The sequence below is a fragment of the Lissotriton vulgaris genome, chromosome 1_1 (genome assembly GCF_964263255.1).
Source record: "Lissotriton vulgaris chromosome 1_1, aLisVul1.2, whole genome shotgun sequence".
Taxonomy (NCBI): Eukaryota; Metazoa; Chordata; class Amphibia; order Caudata; family Salamandridae; genus Lissotriton; species Lissotriton vulgaris.
In genome coordinates this window covers 1,391,409,312-1,391,436,831 of record NC_141685.1, presented here as the reverse complement: position 1 = coordinate 1,391,436,831, position 27,520 = coordinate 1,391,409,312, and the positions used below count along the sequence as shown (strand labels likewise).

The 27,520-nt window shown below is 45.4% G+C and overlaps 1 protein-coding gene across 1 annotated transcript in view; it reads left to right on the top strand.

Annotated features, from left to right (window-relative positions):
• LOC147750558 (uncharacterized) overlaps positions 1–27,520 on the top strand; it is a 169,357-nt gene that overhangs the window by 101,025 nt on the left and 40,812 nt on the right. The window contains exons 4-6 of the mRNA XM_086966893.1: positions 1,899–2,021; positions 5,501–5,611; positions 13,062–13,172. Coding sequence (XP_086823019.1) covers positions 1,899–2,021; positions 5,501–5,611; positions 13,062–13,172 — 345 coding nt within the window. The remainder of the gene's footprint in view (positions 1–1,898; positions 2,022–5,500; positions 5,612–13,061; positions 13,173–27,520) is intronic.

Sequence of the window (27,520 nt, the reverse complement as noted above, 5' to 3'; positions counted from 1 at the left end):
CCGTCCCACACAGGTCCGGATCTCCAGCGAATCCCCTGGAGTGCCCAGGCACAGTTGCAGTTCTCGGCATAGAAAGACAAGAGGGCTCCAGGTCTTGTCGCAGGTAGGCAGGAGGGCTTGTGCGTATCAGTTCATAGGCCGCATGTGTAGGCCTAGTGGTCAGGCCAGGGCCGCGGCCTCGCGTGATTGCGTCAGCCGATCCCGCAGGAGGTCTTCGAGAAGGGCCGGTGCAGTTCAGATCAATTCCTCTGCACCAAAGTCGCCCAGCAGGCAGGTGCCATCGCTGTAGTGTTCCGCTCGCTTTTTCAGCCTGCTTCAGGGAAAGTGTGCGGAGAATTGGCCCAGGGAAGGGGAGCTCGGCTCGGAGCTCTACCTGAGTGCGACTGCTGCCATTGCGTGCTTAGCCACGCCCCGAAAGCTAGCTTTTTCTTGTCTACTGTGGTCCCTCCTAGTTTTAGGTCAGTGTGGATTTTAAATACACATCTCAAATAGTTTTGCTTTGGACAATTATGCACAAGTTTGCTGTGTCCTATTCACCCATAATATACTCCAAATTCATTGCATTTATAAAGAGTTTAGTGTGTCAACCTAGAGCTTCTAGGGGCTTTTCTGAGGTCCTTTAGTCTTCAGGTTGTGTATGGGTGGCCAGCAGGGCACATGTCCTATAAAAAGGTGGGGGGGAGTGACCAACTTAAGCAGTATGCAAGTGACATCATGACGCAGGACATCACAGCACATGACGTCACGACGCATGACATTCCACATTGCATCACAGGAAGTGGCATCACAAGAAATGACATCCGATTCTAAGATCTCACACATATGTTTATCAGGTGTATCATATATACATTTAAGTGCTTTATGATACTTAACAAATGAGATTTGGAGTTGGGGTTGTGCCAAAAAAGTGGTGCATCCTGATACAAAATCTGGGCCTCAACTAATACATTTCTTAAAACCCTGCAATAAAGAAATTAGCAAAAAAGAAAAGCATGGTAGTAGATCTGTTCTGCTTAATTGGTTGCAAATTCTGTATTTTAAAATATTTTATGGGGCTAAGGAATCTGCTGCAGAGGTGCCCAGTAAATCTCAGGGAATAATAATAATGGTGAGAAAACTTTGGAGGTGAACTCATTTGTTGGAGTGATCTATGTGTTGTGTAGTCCCAAATTTGAATCAAAGTATTATAGAAGATTAAGTTGTCTCCTGCAAAACCTAATCACCCAATGTTCTTGGGGGAGAGGTGGGGGCGGTGGTGGAACAGGGCGTTTGGGGATTGTTGAACTTCTATTTAGTTGCTACCATCTTTGGGTTTGTTATTCATGATCTCGTAACACACATTGGGTGTGCATCTTACACAATGTTGTGAGCATAAATGTACCACGTAACTATGCAATAGTGCTCTGATGTCTGTATGTTCTAACATATGGTAACTGAAAATGCAATACATTTTTTTTTTAAAAAGGTGACTCTTGTAAAGCACATCATGTAGCATACAGATCACAGATTTTTATTTTATGTAGATAGGTAAGTGGATTGCTGCTTTGAACGCAGAGATCCTATTTTTACTTGAAGTTAATAAATGTTATTCCTTGTAGTAGACCACAGTGAGCTATGAAGGGCATTTGACTCCTACACCTTGTAACCCTGACTGTCCCATGTAACACATCTTGTACATTGATTTGCACACTTACGTGATTTATTTTGAATGGATAATGTGTACGTTATGTAAAGCGCTCTAACACTCTGTATATAAAAGAAAAGAAAAACTGCTATTTAAATAGTTATTTGTGTAAATACTGGGACAGACCGACCCATCTGACATTCTTACAGTGCATGCACTTTTATACAGGGACTGAGCAAAGTAAATTTGCGTTTGCTTTCTTTTCAATTGACAGAATTTCCCGCACACAAACCTGGCGTTGCTTTGAGGTCAGAACGGGAATGTGAGTCTGGAATGAAGGATCCTCGTGTTACAGAAGTGAAAACAGTGAAAGGACGGAGGAGCATTCCCAGTTCAGGTACGGTGTGCCTCTGCACCTGTAATTCAGGGTTAAGGCAGCAAGTCATTTATTAGCACACGAGATACATTATATTATATGAAAATCAGCTCTGTAAATATTCAGCGGAAATGCAAGATACATTCATTCATATAATTCTCCCATAAAAATAAGTAGGTAAAATGTAAGTAAAATGAAGATCTGCCAACCTGAAGCAACTTTTTATCCATTGAAGAGAGGGCAAGGTCTATCGAGGGGTAGGTCCTCAAATCCATCATTGTATATTCAGTTGTAGAGGCCCCATGGAGGGGCGCAGCTGTGTACCGAACACTAATTAAGAGTCACACCTAGCTTCTTCCTTCATTCTCCCTTCCCAAAAAAAAAGTAAATAAATCTTCTGAGGCTGCCACCTATGTCCTTAGAGGGGTTGTATACAAGTTGAAATCCCACTCTTAGTATAGGTTTTCAGCTAATAAAGGACCCAATTTATTTTCTGGTGAATGGAGTATTCTTTCTTGGCCTTAGTCATCAATGGAGTGCACACCGCTAGCCCCTCCTCCGGATCGCCCCTCGGGACTCTGGTACTTGTAGTTCTTTAGTGGATCACCCAGGTGGGTGCAAGTCGGTACTTGTAGGACTGATGAATCTCTAGACCCGATACATGTCCCGGGTTTTAGGATATCGCCCGAGACTTGTCTCGGGTTTCGGTATAACTTCCCTCATCAGTAGAGAAAGATCGTTAGGGGTGGAAGAGAAGGCCGCCACACAACAGTCAAAGGCCTCGATGCCAGAACTGTCACTCAGGTGCGTCGTCCAAGAGCCCGTCGGCCCAAAGCTCAAGGGAGCCATATTGTGTTTAGTCATCGTGCTGGTGGGTGGAGTCGGAGTGCGACCCATGATTTTCATTCTTTCTTGGCCTGGTGGAGGACTTTATTCCACAAGACCGAGACTATTCTACCTGCTAGATTTATAAATAACCACCTGCCTGGCGAGGTGAATGGAGTATTCTGTTCTACAGCTTATGATCGTTTGATACTTTTAAGAGTCTTAAAAGTAACAAGATATAGCAATTGGTTTTTTAAGTCTGAAGTTATTTGTTGTGGGAGTAAAAAGAAAAGACTGTACACTGATGGAAATGTTTATCTGTACAATGTGATATGACGCGCAGTCGCACATAAATAAAAAAAATTTAAAAACACCTGCCTGGTGGTCGTTTCTAAAGACATTTTCAGGAACCAGCGTCACAGAGGCTCCTGTCAATGCATTTTACTGTTTGCCATGGAGCTGCGTAAGCAGGGCTGTAAGTGGGATGAAAAAACTGGGGGCCTCTCAAGGGGTCGTGGCCAATGTAATTGAGGGCGTGGCTTAAAAACACATAAGCTAAAAATGTGTGCTTAGCATAGTGTGCCGCCGGACTGGTATTTTGCTGTTTCTGTCATTGCATCCAGATATATGACACAACAAGTAACATCATACCTACAACAAGTCAGGACTATTGGCTTTGTCAGTGGTTGTAAGTTGCATAAGATAAATAAGCAGCAACAGTGACTTGAATATAATACTGAAAAACCTTCCACTTAAAACCCTGGTGACACCACAACAAGGCTACTGCTCCAGAGTTTCAAACAGAGCAGAAAAATCCAGAGAGAAAATGACTCTCTTTAAAGGATTTCCCTTCACCTATAACGCTTGAAAAAACACAGACCGCCCATGCCAGGGCACAAAACAGAGCCCAATAGAGACCGGTTTCGAGGCCCCCTTTAAAAAACTGCCGGTGCTCAGACCCCGTGAGACCTGGCCCACTTAAAGCCCTGGTTGTAAGGACAAACTGTATTCTTTTCTTCTTTTCAAAAAGAAAAACCTGGAACGGGATTTTCTTTTTGAAAGTAAAAAAAGTAATGCTCCCCTCACCCTTATGATATCGGCTCTCCATTGGGTAGCTTTGGCAAAGGAGCTGATATTGTGTGGGTCACAGCAGGTCAGTGTGAGTTGGTAGGTCTGAAAACCGTGGTAGTTGGTGACCCACAAAAATGGCGGGTTGACATAAATACAATTCAAACACATACAAACAAATAAACAAACATTTAAATATGGAAAAAAAGACGCCTGCTCAACCTGTTGTCAGTGCCAGTGACGCCCAAGTCGGTGCTGGGTGCTCTTCTGGCCTGTGTTATATTGCTTTGCCTTCATATTTCTCTTTTGGACAGGCTTGCTTTGACAGTAAATGTAGTTCATATTTGAGTGTTGTCTGCTATTGGGGCTCTGAGAGTGATAGCTGTGTCTCTGGTGTTGGTTGGTTGATGTGTGTGCCATACCATTGATGCTATATTTGTAAAAATTCATCCAAGTTTCTCCAGAAAATTTTACGCGGTTCCATGTCTGATGTGAATAACCAATCCTGCCCTGTTTTGTTTCTTGGCAACTGTCGCCCTGAATTTAAAATGTGAAAAATGACAATCGCCAGAATGCAAAAGAGAAAACTAAGCTTTAATAAACTACTCACACCCGTCCCCGAGTAACTTGAGAGCTTTTGTTTTCCTGTGTGTACTTCCAAACTAGGGGGCAGATGTACTATTTCCTGCTCCAAAATACTGGCCGCAATTTGTGACCAGTATCTTTGCAGACAGTACAGAATTTGGAGAACTAACCGATGTACTAATAGTTTGGTTCTTAAAATTCAAAATTGTAGTAGATCGTAATCTGAGCGACCTTATGAATATTAAGGAGGTAGCTTGCTAATTGTAACTCACTGCGGTTGGAGGCCATCAGAGGGATGGTGTTTTGCTGTGGTTGGGCAAACTACCATGTCATTGATTGCTGTTTAATGGAGCAAACTTTGTTTCAAATGCAGCCTGTTTCCCTTAAATGAAATGGGTCTGCGTTTAAAAAGAAAAGTTTTTTTTTTTGTTTGTTTGTGTAGGTGTTGGCAGTGGTCCCTTTGGCCATTGCTAACTCTTCAACAAACTTTGTGTTTACATTCACAAATTAGAAGGTGTCCCAGGAGACACCTTGCCGTTTTCAAATTCATTCCTACCTCTTTTTAGGTGTTGGTAAAATATCAATATTTTTATACCAGTTTTTGGTCCCAAAACATCATGGATACATAAGTTATTGATTTGGTATTTGGAGGACTCGCCTACTACACGCTCTTCTTACCAGTATCCATTCAGAATTCCATTCTGGGATCCAGAAAAAAAAACTTTCTGGCTCCTAAAGTGGGATTAATACATAACAAAAAGCTGTTTAAAGGTCGCAAATCTGAATTGGAGCATTTGCAACTGTTAAAATGCTTAGTACCCTGGCCCTAGGTATTTTGCAATCTTTTTTTACTCCATTCCATTAGATTCTTTCAGGGGTGTGCCTTCATCAATTGACTTAGTACTTGTCCTCTCCTAATCTTACCTGATGAATTGATTGCAAAACTTTAACAATTACTCTTGCCTTGTTTATTTACCTCTGTGCCCAAGACACTGACACTTTAATTCATCTTTTAACTGCAGAAAAAGCAGTGAACACATCCGTCCCTTCATTCAAAATCAAAGAAGAGGAAGATTCCTATTTTGTCGACTATCCAGACTCGGAGTCAAGGGGAAGCATTGTTAGCCCAACAGGTGAGCTGATGTGACCTATGTTTTTTGAACAAGTCTTTCACCCAAACGCAATTTGCACATAATAGGAAGCACACGGCACAGTGGAAGCTACTCAGGGTCAATTCCCTCTGCTTTACTGCTAAACTCTGCTAAACTGTGGAGAAGTGTGGCTCACGGTGTAGAGCAGGCAGACCCAGAAGCTGAGGTCAGACCCGGGACCAGGGTTCAATCCCCGACGCGGCAGGGTCTTGAGCTCAAATGTCCACGGACTCGATAATTCTCGCTTCGGTGCCTGCTCTAATCATGGGTTCTCACTCTGCAACTCTGGGCATTAAGCTTGCTTAATCTCCACAACGGCCCCCCTGCGGCGGGATGCCTGGCTTTCACCTTGGGGATGCCCTGTAGGGGCTATCTCACAGGGAAACGCCAGGATGGGTTCCCAAGGCAAGCGCCGGGAAACCTCCGGGTAGCTGTGCGCTCAATAAATGCAATAATAATAATAATAAACTCCACACTTTCCCTAGCCTAATCATGCACAGATAACGAATGCCCTGCACCACACTCTCCTCCAATCACTGCCTGTTTCCTTCCTTCCTACCACACCATGCCCTCTTCTCCAGTAACCATTGCCCTGAGGACTTGCTTTACTGCCTTTCCAGAAACTGCCCCACTCACTTACTAAACTGCCCAACTTCATTGTCCTATCGCTGCGCTGCTCCTCCTGTCACATGCCTCGAGCAGGCTGACAAACCTCAGTGCTTCGTTCCTTTCTCCCCTCACCCCCTGTTGCGTCATTTCTTTGCCCCTGCTTCATTTCCCTGGTCTTCCCCTTTGACCTCACTACCCCATTTATGTCTCCTTCCTCCCCACTTCTGTCACCCACCCCCATCTAACCTACTTCACACTCTTCTTCTCCCTCTCCATCCACTTGCTGATGCTTTGCACCCTCTACACCAGAGGTCTTCAAACTGGGGGGCTGCCCCCCCCCCCCTAGGGGGGGCTCAAGTGATGGGGGGCGCCAGGCTCTGGCCAAAAGAAGCATTGCACTGATAGCAGTGCTTTGTTTTCAGATGATAAAAATGAGTGGACTCAAGCAGAATCAATTTTCTAAAAAAGATTAAAACTTTGCTTTTCCATCAGTACTACTAAACTCCCCTCTAGTTTCTGTATCATATCTGACTCCCAGTGCTGGGAAGCCCTTGGGCAGGTACGCGCTGTATAAATCTCTTAAACCTTGATGGGCCACCACTAACCTTTTGCTATTTATATCCTAGCCAGGAGAAGGTGGCAAAAGAGAAGGGACTCCAAATATTCTTCAAAGCCCCCACCCCCACTTCTAATAGTCACTAAGTGGATACTTGTACGTATTAGTAAGTCCTGCCTGACCAGAATAGTATGTTTGGCAATGTATTAGATTGCATTTTTAACACAGTAACAGAACTGTCAGAACTTCGATACTGTCAGCCACACCCTACTTTTGGACAGGTTGTCCGGTTTTGGGGTCCGGGACTCAGCTTACCGATGGTTGGAATCTTTTCTAACCGGGAGAACACAGAGGATTCAGCTGGGAGACAGGATATCAGAAGTGGGAGACCTGACATGTGGAGTCCCTCAGGGCTCAGCACTGTCCCCACTCCTGTTCAACCTATATCTTCAACCTCTGATAAATACACTAGCTGAGGTGGGCTGCCGTGTGTTCAACTATGCCGACGATACACAGCTGCTGTTGAGCATAGACAACACTATACAGGCTCAGCTACATGCACAGGAGGTGCTTAGGTACACAGTCCATTGGATGTCCACGAACCTCCTAAGAATAAACCCCGAAAAAACCGAGGTGCTGATAGTTTCATCAAATTGCTCGCCCTGGAGTGACCTGTACTGGCCTCAGGAATTGGGCCCGACCCCTAAGCCAGCTGACGCGGTCAAAAGTCTAGGTATTAAGATAGACAGCGCCCTCTCAATGGTCAGCCAGATCTCCACTGTGGTTGGAACCTGCACTGGCCTCATAAGACAGCTGCGCAAATTAGTTCCACTCCTCTCCCAGTCAATGCTTCGCACGGTAGTTTCTGCCACCATACTAGCGAGGCTTGATTACGGAAATGCGCTCTACCTGGGCCTACCTAAAACTCTAATCAACAGACTGCAGGTGGTCTTAAATGACGCGGCCAGACTCATCTTCAAACTCCCAAGAAGAGCACATGCCTCCCTGTTACTACGGAGCCTTCATTGGCTGCCAGTTGGGCAAAGGTCAGTCTTCAAAAGTCTCTGTATAGCCCACAAATCCATTTATGGACAAGCCCCGGCGTATATCAAGGAACGGCTAGAGATTTACAGACCTGAAAGAAGTCTCAGGTCCTCCGACGCCCAATTGCTGGTATGTCCCCGGTTCAGACTGGCCACAAAGGGCGGGAGATCCTTCTCCGTCCTACTACCTAAGCTCTGGAACGATTTGCCTGAGGCCCTCCGTAAGGATGGCAATTTACTCCGTTTCAGGAAAGCCCTAAAAACAATTCTATTCAGAGCAACGCTCAGCCCAGCATAGTCCTGCCCAGTTCCTCCACTCCCTTTCGGCTAACTCGGTTGTTGTGTTTTTTTGTGGTCAAAGCGCCCTGAGACCTGCAGGTGAATTGGCGCTATACAAATAACAATAACAATAACAACATAACTGCAGTGTTTATATATGTATAGACATATTTAAACATTTCCAGTCTATTAAAATAATTATGAAAATCCTGAGTGGGGGCCCAATGATTTTTTGCCCCACGGGGGTCGGGGGGGGGGGGCGAGGGGGGGTCACGGCATTAAAAAGTTTAAAGACCACGTCTAATCCTTCCTTCCTACAGTCATGCTTGCTAAGGCAGGAGAGTCATGCAAGACCAGAAGGAAAGTCCATTCTTCTTTAACTTGCTTAAATGTCATATCCTGGGTCAGAGGTCATGTAGGCAATTCGCTGGCGCTTAAGAGAGATCAGATGATGCTAAGGAATGAACGAGTATGAAGAATTTAGAGACCAAAACAGTACCGGGCGTTGGTGCCTGATCTCTAACTAGGTGTCCTTTCTTGTAGATCTGAGAAAGCCAGATTTGGACTGGGGGAACCATTGGTTCATATTGCATGCTGTTTTGTTGGTGCTTGCTTGTGTTTTTAATGAATGTTTTACAGTGTTATGTTTGAAATGATTTTTGTGAGTTGTTGACAAAGTAAAATGAGTTCACTCTATTGGGTATGCTGTAAGATATTGTGTTTCTCTCTCAACTGGGGAGATCTGCTGTCCTTTGCTGGACCAGAGTATAGCCCTTTGAATATGTGCATCATCACCTGGGTCGTTGTTTTGTGTTGTTCTTCGGCCTGTAAGTGTGTTATGTTTGTGTTTGTTTGAGCTTCGTGTTCCTTTGGTGTATGGTGGTATGATGCATGCCAGTGCCTTTGATATGTCAACACTTTGACAACTGCTGGTCTATGATCCGTAAAATTCCAATAATGGTGAGAGTGTCTAGTGTGTGTTGTCAGAGTATGATCATTTCAAGGTGATATTGAAACACCGTGGATGGTGTTATTGTTGGTGAAGAAGGCGGTTGGATGTCCTATAAAACCCCAAATATGGGTTATCGTAAATGTGTGCTGCATATCATAGTAGCTGTCTACAGGGTATTGCTTGTGGTGCTGTGACATTTTTGGTTTGTACGATGATGAGTCAGGGAAAAAATTGTTCTCTAAAACCAGTGGTGCTTTTATACATTAGTGATGCTGGGTGTAGCTTTCTGAGGGTGAGAGGTTGGCCCTGGTTGTTCTGTAGGGGAAAAGTACAAGCAAAAAGCACTAGGAGACGATGCAGTCTTCACAGCCACAAGTATAAGCACATCCTACAGCAGACCTATGGTTACACTCAAGATAATAAAAGATGAACAAGTGAAACTCACTACATTGGTGGCTCGCGTTTAGACCATAGTGTACTGAAGGCAACAAAACCCGGCATGCAAGTCCAACCTACACATACACGTTCTGCTTTCATCCGTTAAACTATGTGTGACACAGAAGCACTTTTTAACCTCTGGGTTCCCCTGCCTACAGATATTATATTGTTGTTCACCAAGAGAAAGCTATCGGTAGAGAAAGACCGAGTAAGAGAAGCAGACAGCAACAGAATCAAGGTGTGTGTGTCTGTCCGTCTGTACAATGGACAGGGTACTTGACTGTCAGTCTGTTTGATTGTAGAAACTGAACCTGGCAGTGGGAAAATATCAAAGGTAGTTTTTAAGAAAGATACAATGCTCGGAAGAGACTCCTGTCCCACTTTGGCCAGGTCCACACTCACGATTCAGAAACGGGGGTGGTGATGAACAGAGTGTCTGAATTAAGCAGACCACTCTTACCCAGTCCAAAGATCAGGGCTTGATCCATCACCGTTATTTATCTCACTGCACCATCCCAGCTCAGAACCTGGCTATATGCAAATCAGTCTGTCCCTGGCCCAGTGCATCATGGGAACAGGGCAGACTAAACTACCAAGCCAATTCTTCACCAGAAAGGAGACAAGCTACCGGGGACCGGTTTCTGGCATTTCAGCCGTCTTCGGCCCGGCTTGCTTGAATCCTGATGGTGCAGTGAGAAAGGGACTCATGTCTGAGTATACCCTGCCACACCTATAGTGGCCAAAAACGATTCAGAAACGGGGGTGGTGATGAACAGAGTGTCTGAATTAAGCAGACCACTCTTACCCAGTCCAAAGATCAGGGCTTGATCCATCACCGTTATTTATCTCACTGCACCATCCCAGCTCAGAACCTGGCTATATGCAAATCAGTCTGTCCCTGGCCCAGTGCATCATGGGAACAGGGCAGACTAAACTACCAAGCCAATTCTTCACCAGAAAGGAGACAAGCTACCGGGGACCGGTTTCTGGCATTTCAGCCGTCTTCGGCCCGGCTTGCTTGAATCCTGATGGTGCAGTGAGCTAAAAAACGGTGATGGATCAAGCCCTGATCTTTGGACTGGGTAAGAGTGGTCTGCTTAATTCAGACACTCTGTTCATCACCACCCCCTTTTCTGAATCATATTGTCCACCATAAGCGTGGAAGGGTATACTCAGATGTGAGACCCTTGCTCATTGCACCATCAGGATTCAAGCAAACCGGGCCGAAGACGGCTGTAATGCCAGAAACCGGTCCCCGGGAGCTTGTTTCCTTCCCAGTGTAAGAATTGGCTTTTGTAGTTTGGTTTGCCCTGTTCCCATCATGCACTGGGACAGGAACAGACTAATTTGCATACAGCCAGGTTCTGAAACTGGGATGGTGCAGTGAGCTAAAAAACGGTGTTGGATCTAGCCCTGATCTCTTGACTGGGTGAGAGCTTTCTGCTTAATTCAGAGACTCTGTCCCTCACCACCCCTTGTTGTAAATATTTTTGTCCACCCTAAGCGTGGAAGGGTATTCTCAGATGTGAGACCCTTGCTCATTGCACCATCAGGATTCAAGCAAACCGGGCCGAAGACGACTGTAATGCCAGAAACCGGTCCCCGGGAGCTTGTTTCCTTCCCAGTGTAAGAATTGGCTTTTGTAGTTTGGTTTGCCCTGTTCCCATCATGCACTGGGACAGGAACAGACTAATTTGCATACAGCCAGGTTCTGAAACTGGGATGGTGCAGTGAGCTAAAAAACGGTGTTGGATCTAGCCCTGATCTCTTGACTGGGTGAGAGCTTTCTGCTTAATTCAGAGACTCTGTCCCTCACCACCCCTTGTTGTAAATATTCAGGTCCACACTCACACCATAACTCTCTCTAGTGAACACAATTGCTGTGGGGTGGGGGAGGGCTGCAGAGGTAGATGGTTGCAGGTGGAGCTGAGTCAGTGGTTCACTCCCACCAATTATCTGGATGCTTTGACTTGGTGGAGGGCAGATGTATCAAGGTTCGATCAAGAGGGCTCCTGAGGATGGAGAAAGACCTCACTTGGCATTCACAAGGGGTAAAGCAGACTGGGACACACTACCAGAGTGTTTGGTCTCATCCCATTGAGTCTAGGTGACTGCTCTAGTGCAGCTCCTGTATTCTTGGCCCAGCGAGAGCCGGCCAAATGGGGGGGGTTGGGCTTCCATTCAAGGCACGTGGGAGTAAGCAGGGCATAGCCTATTGTCTGTTTGGCTCTAGGATTCCAGGGTCTCGCACTGCTAGGGAAGAGTGGGTGAGTGAGTGTAAGGAAAGCTGTGCTGTGCAGTATGCTGTACTGTGTGTGGGCGAGGGCAGTTTGCTGGCATCCTGGTAGGTGGCAGCACAGGAACCTTTTAAAGTGGTTTTGAGTGGTTGTAAGAGTGAGCGATTGAGTAATTGAATGAATGACTGTGGTGCATGTGGGGCATTTAGGAGAGAGTATTAAAGCAGGGATGAGTGTCAATGGGAGGAAGTAGAAGGACTATTTCACAGTAAAGAAACTAACACCCCTTCACTATTAGCCCACTTAACAAATCTGAAAATAACAGACATGCGATCTTTTGTGCGTCTGCTTTCGTAGAGATTGGTCACTTGCACACTGGAGTTCTGAAAAGACCAGAAAGGACAGCAAGGCATACATTAAAAGCAAGACCCCGCCTAAATACACTGCAACCCCACCCGCCACGTACCCTTTTCCATTTCAATGTCTCTTAACATCTCCAGTTAAAACATTTGCATAGCGCAACAACTTGTTAATGCAATTAGGTTACCTTTGGTAATTGATCAATGACCTCCATTCCAGGAATGCCACACACGTGCTAAAACACGCGTCTGACCGGGTACAAGGGGCTCACCACCACATGCACTCGCTACACACAGGAACACAGCTCTCGTGCCAACAGTGACTATTGACCTGGGACAATCACCGTGAACCAAATGCTGTGGGTGCCACTCAGGAACACAGCTCTTGGGTCCACACACATTGCTGACATTTCACTAATGAACTTTCTCCTGTATACAACCTGTTGACCTGGCACAAGATACCTACTGCTGCATTTTAGAGAGCCTCTATAGGAGCACAGACTGCTTTCACGTACACTGATGACCTGCTTACCTTTAATGCACCCTGCTCAGTCTCTTACAGATGTGCAGCCTATGTGCTCATACATTGCTGCCCTAGCCCAAGGCACTATTTCTGCACGTTTCGGGCCTATCTAAGAACACAATCCGTTAATACAAAGAAGAGACAGCAGCACATGAGAGCAGGTTGAGTAGTCTTCAATTAGCCCCTGTGAAATGCCTTGTGGTTGTCTCTTTGGAGCATCCTCGTGGCACAACAGCTATGGATTAAAAAAAAAAGGAAATAGCAAAGAATTTGTGGTCCTGAGGTTTGATGAAGACTTTTTTTTTCATTGACTGTTGTAAGAAGTCTCGGTTTAACTAATGAATGTATACGTTTCCTTTACATTGCAAATGGTTGTAAAATAGGTAGTGTAAGCCAGAGATCTACAGTTACTGGTGGTGTTTTTTTTTACGTATAGATGATGACGATATCTCACAAGTCCTCTCATTCATCGTCAAAGAAGATGAGGTCTCCCACTCTATGGATCACAAGCAGTCGAAGTTGAGAGGTGATGTCAGTGCTTTCACAGGTGAGTACAAAGAGCTTCTTTCGAGGGGAGAACCTCTGAACACTGACCCCCGAGTAACCCCTGGGTCCAACAAATGGGCCCGCCATTTTAAACAGGTGACTGTGAGGTGCTCCATGTCAGATTCACCTTGGGTCACACAGTGAAATGGCATCCAGCAATATTTTAGTTTGAGGGATATCTGCTGTGCAGCAAATGATTTTAAGAAATTATGAAATGGTGCCGTTCGACTAACTTTTCTTTTTTTATTTCATCTAGCAACTGTCTCATTCAAAAGTAAAACATGGAAAAATACTGTACCCCTCTCAAGTCTTTGCTTAAACCTCTGTATGTTCTTTCACTGCTGTAATTGTGAACCAACAAGTACAACTCTTTTCCATATCCCATGGAGTTTACCTTGGGTTAAGTCTCTGATTTGTGTGGTTTTTGTATACAAGCAATTACAGGAACAAAGATCCTTCCTAAACCAAGGTATGCCTGGGTAATGCTCTGTACAGTAAATCAGGGGCCGTTTCCCCCTGAGGGCGTAGGAGCGCCGCCCGCCTGCTGAGAGCACAGCAGCAAATGTAAATGAATAAAATGGTGTTTACCATTTTATCATAAAGTGCTATGCTGTGCATGTGCTGTTCTCCGGGAGTGTGAGCCAGAGAGGGCAGGGACAATTCTTGTGATGATTGGCAGCAGGGAATCAAGGACAACTAAAGCCTAAAGTGCAGTGTGCGCATGTCGGATTGGCCGTATGTCCTTTGACAGCCAGCCCAACATGCGCAATTAAGCCCACGCGAATCCAAGCTGTTTCAAATAGCCCCGTGGATGGCAGGTATAGGCTCTCAGTCTGCAAAGGAGAGCTGGGTTAACCTGCTCAAACCAATCTTGGTGCTTCTCTTACAGAAGCTCCAGGATTGGTTAGTTTGTTCAAGATCCAGTTCATGCCACCATTATTCTTTAAGCTCTCGAGCGGAGACTGAAGGCCCTGCAAGTTCCTCTCAGTGGCAGTGTACAGCGTCTACAACTGCTGTCAGGTAAGGCGCATATTAAACACATTCTGTGGAGCTGTAAATAGTACATAAAATAACAATTATACTTTGTTAACTCTCATTGTCGCAAGCATGCATTTGATAGTGTTTGCAATCAATCCCTGATAAGAGGAAGAGAGCAGGCTCACTCTGTTCTGTAGGGCCCCCAATACACACTATCACTCACCACTTAACTCACTCACACACCCGGGCTGAGCTGCACTGCAAATCCCCTTGTCCACTGGCAGTCACAGTGCACGCTGCCATGTGCTCGTGAAGGTAGCCCTCAGGACCGACACCACACCAGGGCCTCGATCACACACCACTTCGGGTTCAAGTTCCCTTGAGACACTATTTTTGAGTTTAATAAAACATTGAAGAGTCTGTCTTTGCATCGAAAATCAGCAGCACCATCGTACGAGAATATTCCACAAACCATAATTCTAGAGTAGATCAAAGACATCTTTTCACTTCAAAAGTCTGCATCAATTTAAGGGAAACTACATCTTAACAATTGCGGCTATGCTTGCCAATTCCTATTCTTACGCACCTGTGTCACTTTAACACTGACCCCCAACCCCGAAAACGCCCACAGTACTGCTTCTGCACACAACGTACCTCTGCGGCAAGTCAATGGGTGGCTGACACATAAATGTGTATATTTGATATTGAATTACTAGTTTGACCTCCGCTGAAGTGTCTATCTATAAAATCACAGACATTTTACATATAGTCTCCGAAGCAGTTGGTACTCACTTTTTTATTTAACTTCGATAACTTCCATAATGGTGCAGAAAAAGGAGTCTGCGCTTTTCGTCTCTTTGGGTCATCGGTGTTTGTCAATGCAGAACTTGAAAAGGAAGCACAACTCGTGCCGCTCATGCTTTCCACTGCTGATTTATTAAACCAATAAAATAGCCCTCACGCTTGGTCACTGAATATCCGTTTGCTCAAAATCAATTCACCAAAACGGTAACGATGTGAGTAAAATGGTCTAAATAATGTGAATGAAACACAGCTGATAGGACGCAGAGATTGGGCCAGTATGTACATGGGAGAGGAGTTGGCCTAACGGCTAGGGCTGTCAACCTCAAAAGGGGAGAGGAGTTGGCCTAACAGCTAGGGCGGTCAACCTCAAATCTGGGGAACCGGGTTCGAGTCTCGGCAAGGATGCGCAACATCCTGTGATTCTGGGCAAATCACTTAATCTCTCTGTGCCTAACAAAAATTAATGTGTCATGCAACGCAAGTAGTGCTTGTGTTAAGCGCTCAGATACCCGATACCTTCAGGTCAGGTTTGTGCTATATAAAACTCCGTAAAAAGAAAAAAGATGGGAGACAAGATTATTTTAAAGAGGTCCTTTGCTTTAAATGTGTGTTCGCTGCTGCAATGAAGAGGGACTTGGGGACAACATGGTTTAGTAATGGAGGCGCTACATATGGCTGACAAGACAATAGAATGCCTACTAGAAGAGCGCTAATGGAGAGCTTGTCCGAATTAGGTAATTAGCCAGCCAGGTGGGTGACATCAAACCCTCCCTTGCCTGCTTTGGTTCATGGTCTTTTAAAGTAATTGTGGTAAAAAGTCACTGGTGGGGTGTCTACTGCAGTTCTTCACGAGCCCATTGTGTCAGTGTTGGTCCTGGCTATTTATTATGATGGTTCAACTGTCCTTAGGGATATTTATTGAGATGTTGGAGCATTTTTTAAGAGCTCCTCTAACAAACATTCACATGTGTGGTAAAACAGTGTTTTTCTGTGTACGCAGCTGAAAGTGGAATGTGCACTTATGAGTTTACTATTTCACATTGGTGCATATATTTGGTCAGAGGCTCCACGTTTAGGTAGGCCTCTGTTCAGGTAATCCATTTTAGCGATGGGAAACGTGTAGAGGTGTCAGCAGCCTAGGGATGTAGTCAGACCCTGAAGTTGACACTTCATCTACACTCTCCACATCCTTGCAGTGACTTTCAGGATTCAAGGGTGAGTTTAGGAATTGCCTTGGGCAATCAAGCCACGCAAACAATAAGGGGGGAGGGGCACCCATTTCCTTAACTTATGCTCACCACTTTGAAATGTCACTATCCGCCACTGCAGTAGGTTAGCATATTACAGCCCTTTAAAGTGTCCTTCCTCTGAGGCTCTCTGCCTGTAGCCCACAGCCAGAGCGCCCCGCCCCCAGTAGGCTGGCTAGGAGACTGAATTGTCCTGGAATTGGCGATATTCCGGAGTTCGGTGACCTGCGGGACACTCCCCCCTGGATTGGGAGTGCTGGGGGAGAGCACAGGCCTGAGTTGGAGGCAGAGGTGCCTTAGAGAATGGGTTTTCCCGGCAGATACACGGAGGACAGGTTATAGATAATAAAACTGCTGGATAGAAATATAGATATTAAAACTGCTGCGTGGGGAGGAGCCACGTAAGCTCCCGGCTCCGCCGACCTCAGCCTCCCGCCGGAATATCCTGCCAATTATCCTTTCTTTGCGCCCGCCACAATGTATATGAACCTGCAGTGAGATTAATGGCGCTATCCCGAGATCTCTACTTGCTCGGCTGACGAAGATATGTCGAGTGGAAGTGTGCAGCCTAGATCTGCCCAGAAGCCGGGGTCTCGAGTACTGGCCCATCCGGGTTTCAGTTCATCAACATCGGCTGTGGTGGTGTGATTGGGTCCGGTCCACCGGTGTGGACAAAGGAACATTTTTCTTCCGGTTTTTCGAATTGATGTGCCGACGGCGGGCTGCCTTGGTGAAGGTCGGAGGAGGGGTGACAGCCTAACGCTAGCAGTTGTGGACGGGGGCCCTGCCCGGTGACCCGTTAACCGGCCCGCTGGTGTTCACTGGGTTTGGTTCTCTGCTTGCGGTGGCAGCCCTAGGATACCATCGGAACAATACATAAGTCTCCCTCTTCAGTCGACCATTTCCTATCTGCCCGTTCCCCTCTGAGAGATCGAGCCGCGGGGGGAAGCGATCATGATCGACACCGATCGAAGAGTGGCTGAACAGACAGCGAGTGGCCATTCGCTGCGAACGGTGTTGGCTCCATTGGGTCACTTCAGGTATACGTTGAAGACCGCATTCAAGCGACGATGGAACGCCTGGTTGAGATGTTACGAATTGGACCGGACCCTACTCCTTTACAAGACACAGCGACAACCGAGACACCCAATATAACCACTCAGATGAAGGAAGTAGACCCCCCCACTGGGTGAGGTATCGGAGCCTTTGACCAGTGTTTTGGAAGACGAACGCAATTTAAAGGCCACCAATGGATTGTTAAACCTACGATCGTTGCCGACCATGGAAGCACTAATTGATATTCCCACTCCAGAAACTTCTGATAAGAACTGTAATTGGAATGGCACTGCTTCACTTCCCCATGTATCGGAGCCACTAAGATGGCGGACAAATCAACGCTGGGAGTTCGTAACGGGGAATGGAGTCTTTGGACCTGACGATGTTCACTGCACTTTCGTTCTACTACTTTGTTTTGCATTGAGTCCTATTATAGTTTCTTCGCACTCGGACTGTGGTGGAGACTCATGTGTCTGATCGGAAGGGGCAAGGATGAGATCGAAAGATTGGGTTTGACTCAAGTATCGATGGGCACGGGATTTGCTGAACTAATGCTATAGTACGGCTGGGCGGTGTTTGCAGACTCCCTTGTTAAGACACATATTTGTTGTCCGATTGATTTCTTGATTTCAACCGGGGGGTCCTTGGTTCTGGCGGGGGGATGGGCGACCGGGAGCCTGTACAACTATGCCCTCCTCCACTTCTCTTCTCTACTTCGGTAGATTTCTTCTTTTAGTACCTAGTTAGTTGGGGCGACAGGCACACTGCTACTGGGGGTTAGGCGATAGCCGTTTGCAGGGGTGCAGGGTGGGGGGATGGGTTTATTGTTTTCTTTCTGTTATCGCCCATATGGTTTTCTTCTTCTTTTTCAATTTTTTCTCGGTCTTTCCTTTACTCGTAATATTGCCGATATATCCTGATGTTGATCCTTAACTTCTAGTACCTGGTCGCCATGATTCTCCTGCTGTTTTGATTTTATGGGTGGGAAGGTTTTAAGGATTCGCAACTGAACTGTTAACCGGTTGTACCGATGCTATGTTATTTTGCGCTTAATCGTGCGAGCCTTTCGAATATTTTTGCTGTTCCACGACTATCCTGTTTTTGTACCAATTCACCCTGTCATTGTTGGATGTATGTATGGCACCAGATATGTCTGTTTATTTTTTTGCTTTAAACAATAAAAAGATAGTTAAAAAAAAACAAAAAACTGCTGCGTAGTTGACCAGTGGTGCTGTCACGCACACCCTTCCTAGCCCTTCCCCATGGCGAAAGAGAGAACTCTAGGCTTTTCCCGAAAATGGTGCAAAATACGGGAAGCCCGTTGGGGACCAGGACAAGATACACATGGAGAGCAAATATAAGGCCAGAGATGGACACCTGAGGCACACAGATACTAGTGCCAATTGAGAAGTCACATTTGCTTCTGGAAAAGGAAATTGATACAGTTCCAATTGAGGTTAGCCTTCTGAGCGCGGACCTGCGTGAGGTGAATGACAGATCTTTGGCCATGGAGAAGACCGTTGGGGCCCTCCAGACCCAAGTGGTTGAACTTTAGTCCAAGGCTCGTTCCCTTGCAGAGTTAGCACATCATCACAAAGCCATGGTTGAAGATGCTGAAGGGGGTGCACGCAGGAACAATTTTAAGATTCAGGGGGAAAAAGTGGAAGATGTGGTACGGGAAAGGCTTCTGGAAAAGTGGATAAAGGAGGCCCTAAACCCCCTGGGCTTCTCTGGAGTTTTTGTTGTGGAAAGCACCCACAGGGCTGTAGCGCCGACACCCCCGCCGAGGGAACCACCATGGGTGCTCATAGCCAAAATCCAGAATTTTAACGACAGGGATATTGTACTGAAGCAAATTCGCCAATTGGAAGATGTGAAGTTTGAAAAGCATGTGATTCAATTTTTTTTGGCTATACGCAGAAAGTACAAAAAATGAGAACAATAATTTTAAGCAGTGAAATTGAAGCTAAAGACTATGGGATTGCAATACATGCTATTGTTCCTGGCCAAACTGCAGGTGATACATGGTGGGTGCTCACACTTTTTTGTGGACCCTGAGGAGGTATGGAAATTTCTTGATATGGGGGATCTCGGGGGTGGTGCTCCAACTGGATCATGACCATTTAAAAGGCGAGAGCAAGGTGGGGTACCCAGGCGTGGTTCACGTCGACCCAGCAATGGGGAGCCTATCACGCAGAGGATCAGAGTGCAAGAGGATGGCATGCTGGGGCTCGCGCCCCCAGAGACGCAGGGGACTGGTTATGCTGCTGGAGAGGAGAACACTGATTGGAATGGTCTGACACAAGAACTGGAGCCTCGGGTGGTTGCTGCTCCATCCACTTTGCGGGATGCAGGGGGATCACTGGATGCCTAGTTAACTCTGGACTATCTGTATGTTTCCTCAAATTGTTCTGCTGGGGGGCGAGATTTAGGGGCACTTCCAGTAGCTTGCCTGAATATGGAATATCACCTCGTATATGTATGGAAGGCAGGAAGAAGGTATTCTTCAACTGTAGGTGGACTCATGCTTTACTCCCGCCCGTTTGTCTTTCTTTTTTATATTCCTCTTCTTCTTTCTCTATTCTTCGCTTGTCTGTTCTCTTCTAGGACTACTGGGAGTGACACTTGCCTTTGGGTTTTGCCCGGCCGGACTCTCTGCTTGGTAGGCGCCCTGGGTGAGTCGGACCCTCCCGTAATGAGACTATTACCCATAAGACTGCTTTCGAGTTAATTTGCAGTTTGTGTTGGACTTCTGCAGACCACTGAATTTGCATTTTTCTCTTTCATTATCAAATTGCTTGGGTAGATTAGGACCAGTGTTGGATACATATGGGAAAACCTACCTGCCTATTACAAGATGTTTACCCAGGGGTTGGTGAGAGAGATGACATTAAAATGTCCAATGTACTGTTTGCATTTCATAAATCAGTACAGTGGCTTTTTTCTCCTTCTTGCAAGTTGCTGAGACCCACCACGAGGATGGGGTGGAAGGTCACAAGATAGAATTTCCCCACTGCTATGTCGATCTTTTAGTAGAGATGGCTAGACATGACATGCAGTTTTAGGTTTGTGATGTGGAACGTCAATGGCTTTAAAACCCCTTCGAAGAGGTATAGGATACACTACTATCTCAAACGACAGTCCATACATGTCGCATTCCTGCAGGAAATGCACCTTATTGCTGCTGAGGTGGAAAAGCTCTGTAGGAAGTGGCGGGCCAGCTTTACTCCTCTACCTACTCCTCCTACACTAGGGATATATATCTGTATATGGATGGCTCAGGAGGTCCCCTCCTTAACATTTATGCCCCAAACACTGATAATCAGACCTTTTTCCTGTCCATAATGGAATTACTAGTGCCTTATTTGGATGTACCATCACAACTGCAAGGTAGACGGGACCCTTGATAGGTTTCCACTGTGCACCTTAGCTAACCCTAATATGACACAAGCGCTAGGGGAAAGGATGGATAGACAGAACTTTGTCGATATTTGGCACAAGCTGGACCCAAACACTCAGGAATATTCTTGTTACTTGGCGACTCACAGGACGCAATCAGATCTTCCGAGCTGAAATTGCAGAAGCGATAACCACATACTTAGATAATAACTGGGGCTCTACTGCCACCAGAGCCAATGAATGGGAAGCTCTAAAAATCATGTTAAGAGGTGAATGCCTGGGCAAGGTGGTTGGTGTCAGACACCAACTTAAACTTGATTTAATACAGCGGGAAGAGCAGGTGTTGTGGCTACAAAAGCTGACAAGCTCTGGTGCTGCCCATTGCTCTGAACTGCTTGATGCTGAGAAAACTCTACAGGAGGTGTGGGATGATTTGGACAGGCTCACTCTTCGGCAATATAGGCAGTTACTCCATGGGGCGGGAGACAAGTCAGGGAGACTTCGGTGGCGGATCAGCAGGGAAACACCACAAATCCCTAGTCGTAGCACTGCAATTAACCTTCGGTAATTAACATACATTCTACTCTCAAAGAGGGACACAGACATGGAGGGTGCTCTGATAGTGCTTAACATTCGAAAAGCTTTGACACTGTCACATGGTCGTATATGCTCAGGTACTACAGGCAATGGGCTTCGGACCGCATTTCCGGGATTCTGTAAAGCTCCTATATACCAAACCAGTAGCCAGGGTGTGGATGGGTGGAGTTGTCTGCTCGGTGGATGATCGAGAGAGTTACCCAGAAGGGTTGCCCCCTGTCCCCACTCCTGTTCAATCTGGCTCTGGAGCCGTTAGCAATTCGCCCCCACTAAATACTGCGCAGCTGGGGCGTTAAGATGGGTTATGTCATGCATATAGTTTCTATGTATGCAGACCCTCGCTTGCCTGTCTAAGATATCCCTAGATCTCCCTGCAGATCCTGTTCATTTGCTGGAACACTTTGGGGCAACCTTTGGCTTACAGATTAATTGGGACAAGACAGTGAGATTTCCCTGGGCAGACTGGTGAGAAATCCTAGAGATGCAGGGACATCTTACAGATTTTGGGGACCCTGGACCAAACTTATTTTGAGGGCCCCTGTTCGGAACTGATTTGAGTTCTTAATCCAGTTTCAACTCTTTCATGCCCTCCTTGGCCAGGTCACTGACAGTGCACAGGCTCAATCGTCCAGATTCTAAATATGTTTACAGCTAGTATTCATGGATAGTGGCAATACTGTAACACAGCAGGAGTTCACTAATGTTACTGTAAATATTTTCTGCAGCACCCTCTCATTTCTAATATGGGAGGTCCTGATTTGATCTAAAACAAACTTTTTTTACAGATGTTTCATAAAAGATTTCTCTACAAAATGTCTGTAATAGACTCTCACAATCACTTTAAAATGAATTAAAGAAAAACTGTATTTAAAACAATCTGATTAAGAATTATTCAAGGTCAGCAGGGCAATACTCTCTGCACCATAAGGGGGCCCCCTTAAAGACTGGAGCCCTGGGCCAGAGCCCACTTTGCTCATGCCTGAAAACGTCTGTGTCGAGATGGTTTAGCGGATGTGGGTCTGCGGTGGGAAAGCAATTATTTCAGATACCTAGGTGAACAAATTGTGCTAGATCCCACTAAACTCACACATAACTTAAGCAGAGTGATAGAGGGACTTTGGGTGCTATCACATTCTGGAATACACTCCCCCCTTTCTGAAAATGGTGTTCCTACCCCATTGATTGTACCACCTACAGAATAAACTGAGCTGCATTCCTAGATCCACCTTCAAGGAGTTGTACTCTCTCTTGACCTCGTTGTTCTTGGTGGGTAAGAGGAGTAGAGTGGGACTGCCTGTTCTCAAAATGGACAGACTGGAGGGTGGGCTGGGACTTCCTGATTTAGAATGATATTATATTGAATCCCAGCTCCAGGACGCAGTCGCATTGTGCTCAGCGGAAGAAAATTTGGAGAAAAATTGGGAGAAATGTTTCTTGAGTGGTTTCTAGGAGGTGGAGCAACTCCCGGTTACATTGATAAGGGTTAGAAGGGTGCTGTTTCATTGTCCCTTCGTGATAAAGCATGTGGCTATGACGTGGGAGACAACGATGTACAGAGTTCTTCGAAGGACCCCTTTCCAAAACTCTGGTCATCTGGTGGCTGCAGCCTTTTCGGTTGATTAATGATGCTTTGAGTGTTGCCAGGTGGGAAGAGGGTGGTTGCTTGACATCGGGACACTTATATCCCTCAGACATATTAATCTCCTTCAAAGAGGCTCAGACTCCATTTGGGGTGAGCCCTGATCAGTTCCTGCAATATGCTAAACTGTCCAAGACTGTGCACGAAATTTGGCCGGAGTTCCCACCGCCTCTAGGTTCTCAGAAGTTATGGTTGCAATTATTGAACTTGGCAGTGCCCTGCATGCGATCTCCCAACGTGCGCAAGGCTTTAAAGGCTGATGGCGCCCGGGCAGACCTTCCGGTCCAACGGCTGAGGGACTTAGAGCTGGATGCCAGATGATGACCAATTTTAGTAGACTCACTTCTATATCCTACATCGCACCCACATGCCACCCACGCGGCTCTACAGAATGTCTGGACAGGCCATCCACATGTCCCAAATGTGGGGAGGGTGAGGTGTAGTTCATCCAACTTGGCATGGAGGGGGTGTATTGGCAAGCCGTGGTGTTTGCACTGGCAGAATTAACCGATATACTAATAGAGATGTCACTGCGCCACTGATTTCTCAATTTAATTCCTAACCCTCCGTAACTGCCGATAGCATATACATTTGCGTCCTTGAGGTTAGTGTTGGATTAACGCTGGGTAGCTAAACACTGGAGGACAGCACAGAGCCCCACCCTAGAAACTTGGAGGAGAGATCTACAGGCATGGGCAATAGCAGAGGAGATACGGATGAAAATGGTCAGGACCGACCCAAAGCTACAGGAAGACCTAGAACTGTGGTTCAGTATGCTTGATGAATTGGATTCTGAGACTGTGGGGGAAGATGGAAGGAGGGATGAGGGAACAATGGAAGATTGAGTATGGCTATTTCACCCATGTACTCTTACACGCCAATGCACCAACGTGTTGTCAACATGTAATTTGTATCGTGGTTATTGTTAATGGAGAAATACAGGTTTTAATTTAAAAAATGCAAAAAAAAGTGAAAACATAGCAGTCTGCTCTGTCAACATTCAGTCGTGATTAGGCGGTCTTTTCACTTGGTTTCACAACAGGGACGCATTGACAGGGTGCATGTCTCACTTATGTGTGATTCAGTAAATTGAACGAAAAAGAAAGTAAAACAAAATAGAATGGTAAAAAGGAAACAAACACTAGCAAACAGAGAAGGAAAACAATACGAATACCGTGTGGCTGTTAAGAGCTGTGGTTTGGCGCATTTCAAGAGAAACGGCGTGGTGATTCAAATTGAAAGTCTCCAGGACTGGGCTATCCTGCACTTGAATAATGTCAGTGCCAAATCAACAAAATACACAAGTCCTTGTCAACTTTTGACCATGTCATCAACCCCAGTAGGCAAAGAGGTGTTGGTGTAAAGCTCATGTGGGAAAAGCTGGCATCCTGCTGTTGAGATCTAGGGCAGTTAGAGGATGCCTCACATACATGTGATGTATAAGCCGGGGTGTATAGTGGGTCTGGTGTAAGTAGTTAAATTGGGTAAGTTTAAACCTGTGGTACATAATACTTTTACACATATTCTTGTGACCTACCACATTTTTTATCTGGAATATTCACACATATGTCTTGATCCCACTAATGTTTACATCCAATGTCGACTTCTTTTGTGCCAGTAACGTAACATATAACGTGGTGCTCGCTTTCCTACCATGTCCTTTCGTTAGGATGCACAGTAATGGCCTTGAAGTTGCCGGCTCTGAATGTACCTGTCTCCAGCTCAGTTGTACTTGATATATTATGGTATTCTATGTAAAAAACAGTCCCACTGGGATCCTATATGTATCACTTAACTCGGGGAATATGAATAAGACGTGTATTCAAATCCCCCATATGAATCACCCCGTTATCGGTCCATCCTTTCTTGGTGAATGTGCCTGTAAGTTCTCGCATTTCTGGTAGTTCCTGTAGCGGTAAGTGTGGTCTGTATGGTGCACTCTTCCTTTCTAGACAGCATATTTATCCCAGCACTTCTTTGCTAACTTAGCTGGTTTGCTTTGGATTTTCACTCCTCACCTTGGATTTAGCAACAAGTCTACGATCTGATCCCTCCCAATTCCAATAGTAAGTCTGACCTCTCAATACTAGAATATTGCCCCAGCTATTTCACTGGTTACTGCAATTGCGCTGCATTATAGTATAATTTGTAAGAAGACACTCCCAGTCCTCCTACCATCAAGGGGCGCTGAACCTTTGCCAGTGCGATCCTCTTCGTGCCAGTTCTCCATATCAAATCAGACAGTATACTAAACTATGCACGTCAGAGAAGAAAGGCTTGCCCAGGTACACAGGAAGGGCAGAAAAATAATAAAGCACTTGTGGCAGCAACAAAACCTTCGTTATTGCTATTCTTTCCATTGGCCATAGTGGTAGTACCCTTCAAAATGGCAACGATTGTCGTGCCCTTGCTATAGCCCGTCCCATATCTCCGCTAATCAAATCTTGTTCTCTTTAATAAACTTGGACTCTCAATGATTTGAAAGTGTCCATTTTTCTAAAGCTGTTTATTCCACGCTCTTTGCACCATGGGTTCCTCTGTCTGTTGCAAAGTGAACAGACAGGACTTGTACCCATTCATTTTTATTCTCAACATTTTCCATCAGAGGCAATAGGGTCCTGCTAGTAAGTGAGCGCATCATCTGCTTATAAGGATATCATAAGCTACTGCCTTCCTACCATAATGCCCCATTCAGGGGCACGCCCCCTTAACAGGCACGTCAGGGGCTCCATGGCAAGTGCAATAATATTTGTGGATAATGTGAATCTTTGTCTGGTGCCCCTTCTTACATAGAATTGGACTTACCCTGCCCATGCATAATCTTGCTGACTGTACAGTGTACAATAATCTCACTCAGCCAATGAACCCCGGCCCAAGTCCTATTGTTTCCAGCACCAGAGACATTTTAAGGCATGGGCAAAGGGGGCTGTAGCCCAGTGTCCCAACCTTTCAGGGGACCCATAACAGAGTCAAGTTTGTTCTGCAGAAACTTGACTTAATGAGCTTGAATAATTCTTAAACAGATTGTTAAAAATACAGTTTCCTTTCATTTAATGTTTATGTGGGTGATGTGTAAGTGTCTTTTACACACTTTTGCAGAGAAACATTGTGTGTATGTTTCAGGCACAATCCTTAAAAACGTTTCTTTAAGAGCACAGTAGGACCTCACATATAAGAAATGGGAGAGTGTCAGAGTTTATTTGCACTATTATTAATGAGCTGAGGCTGTGTTACAATATTAAAAAAACACATCAATATCCTTGAATATTAGATGGAAACTCATTTAGAATTTAAAGCAGTGTGCCTGTGCAATGTCAGTGACCCGGCCAAAGAGGGCGTGAAAGAGCTGAAATTGTATCATAGATTGAAAGCAGTTCCAAACAGAGGCCCACAAAATATGGTGGCCCAGGGCCCCCAAAATTCTTAGGGTCCTGTCCAGCACTCTCATCAAGTATTGCCAACCTAATGTATCGAAAGCTTATTCGATTTCCAACGATAGTCAACCCATCTCTCTCTGCCACATTCATTAGATTTATGAGTCTGTTCATATTTAGGATGGTGTTTCTTCCAAAGGATGACCCAGTTTAACTCCTGATGTATTATCCCTTCCATTGCTGGGAGCAGTCTAGTCTCCAACACCTTACCCGGTGTTTTGTAATCTAAATTTAGGAGTGACAATGGTCTATATGAGTTTACATCCAAAGGATCATGGGCTTGTTTAGGTAGAATCACTATCAGTGCATCCCTCATGTATTCAGGTAAGCATCCTACCTCCTGGTCCTCCTTAAACACCTCTAGTAGCTACTGAGCTATCAGTCCTTTGTAAGTGTTATAACATTCTAGGGGTAAACCATTGATCCCTTGAGTTTTATTAAGTGCCATGTATGTCGTAAGCAATGTATCTCATCTGTACTCCACTGTTTGAAGGTAGGTTTGTACATGTGTTGTCTCAATCTGTTTGGATACCTTGTATAATTCCATGTGGTATTCTGCAAAGCTAGTATTTAATCCCTTTTGGGTATTAACCACCTCCTAGCCTGTGGTTTTGAGGGTACCAATTGATGTCTGATGAACATCCATCCATACAACATTGGACCCGACTTGTCTTTTAGCTCCAAGTAGCTCTTCCTCAGGTCCATCAGACCTTCCTCACTCCGCCCCTGTTCTGCCATTCTTTTTTCAGCCAGACTTACAATATTTCTAATTGTCGTTATCTGTCTGTCCAGAGTCCTCCTTATCCCCATGCTGTCTTAATACAATGGTCCCTGGTCTAAATCTTAAAGGCACCCTTGATAGAGCGCGCAGGTCACCCAGCTAGGAATTTTTTACTAATACTCACCTGGGCCCATAATTTCAAATCCACACACCTTAATCATATACGTTGGGTAACTAAACGCTCTACTATCAGTATAACTTGAGATTTCTACACTTCTGATTCCTATATCTATAACCTAGCAATGTAGATACTAGGAACCTAATCACCTGGGATCAGGGAGTTGAGTTTAAATCTGGTAGTCATGAACATTTATAACATTTGTAAAATGAAATAACCACAGACTCTGGGTAGGTTCAAAACTTTATCTAATCATCATCATCATATGTCATGAGCATCAGATTAAAACATGTTAA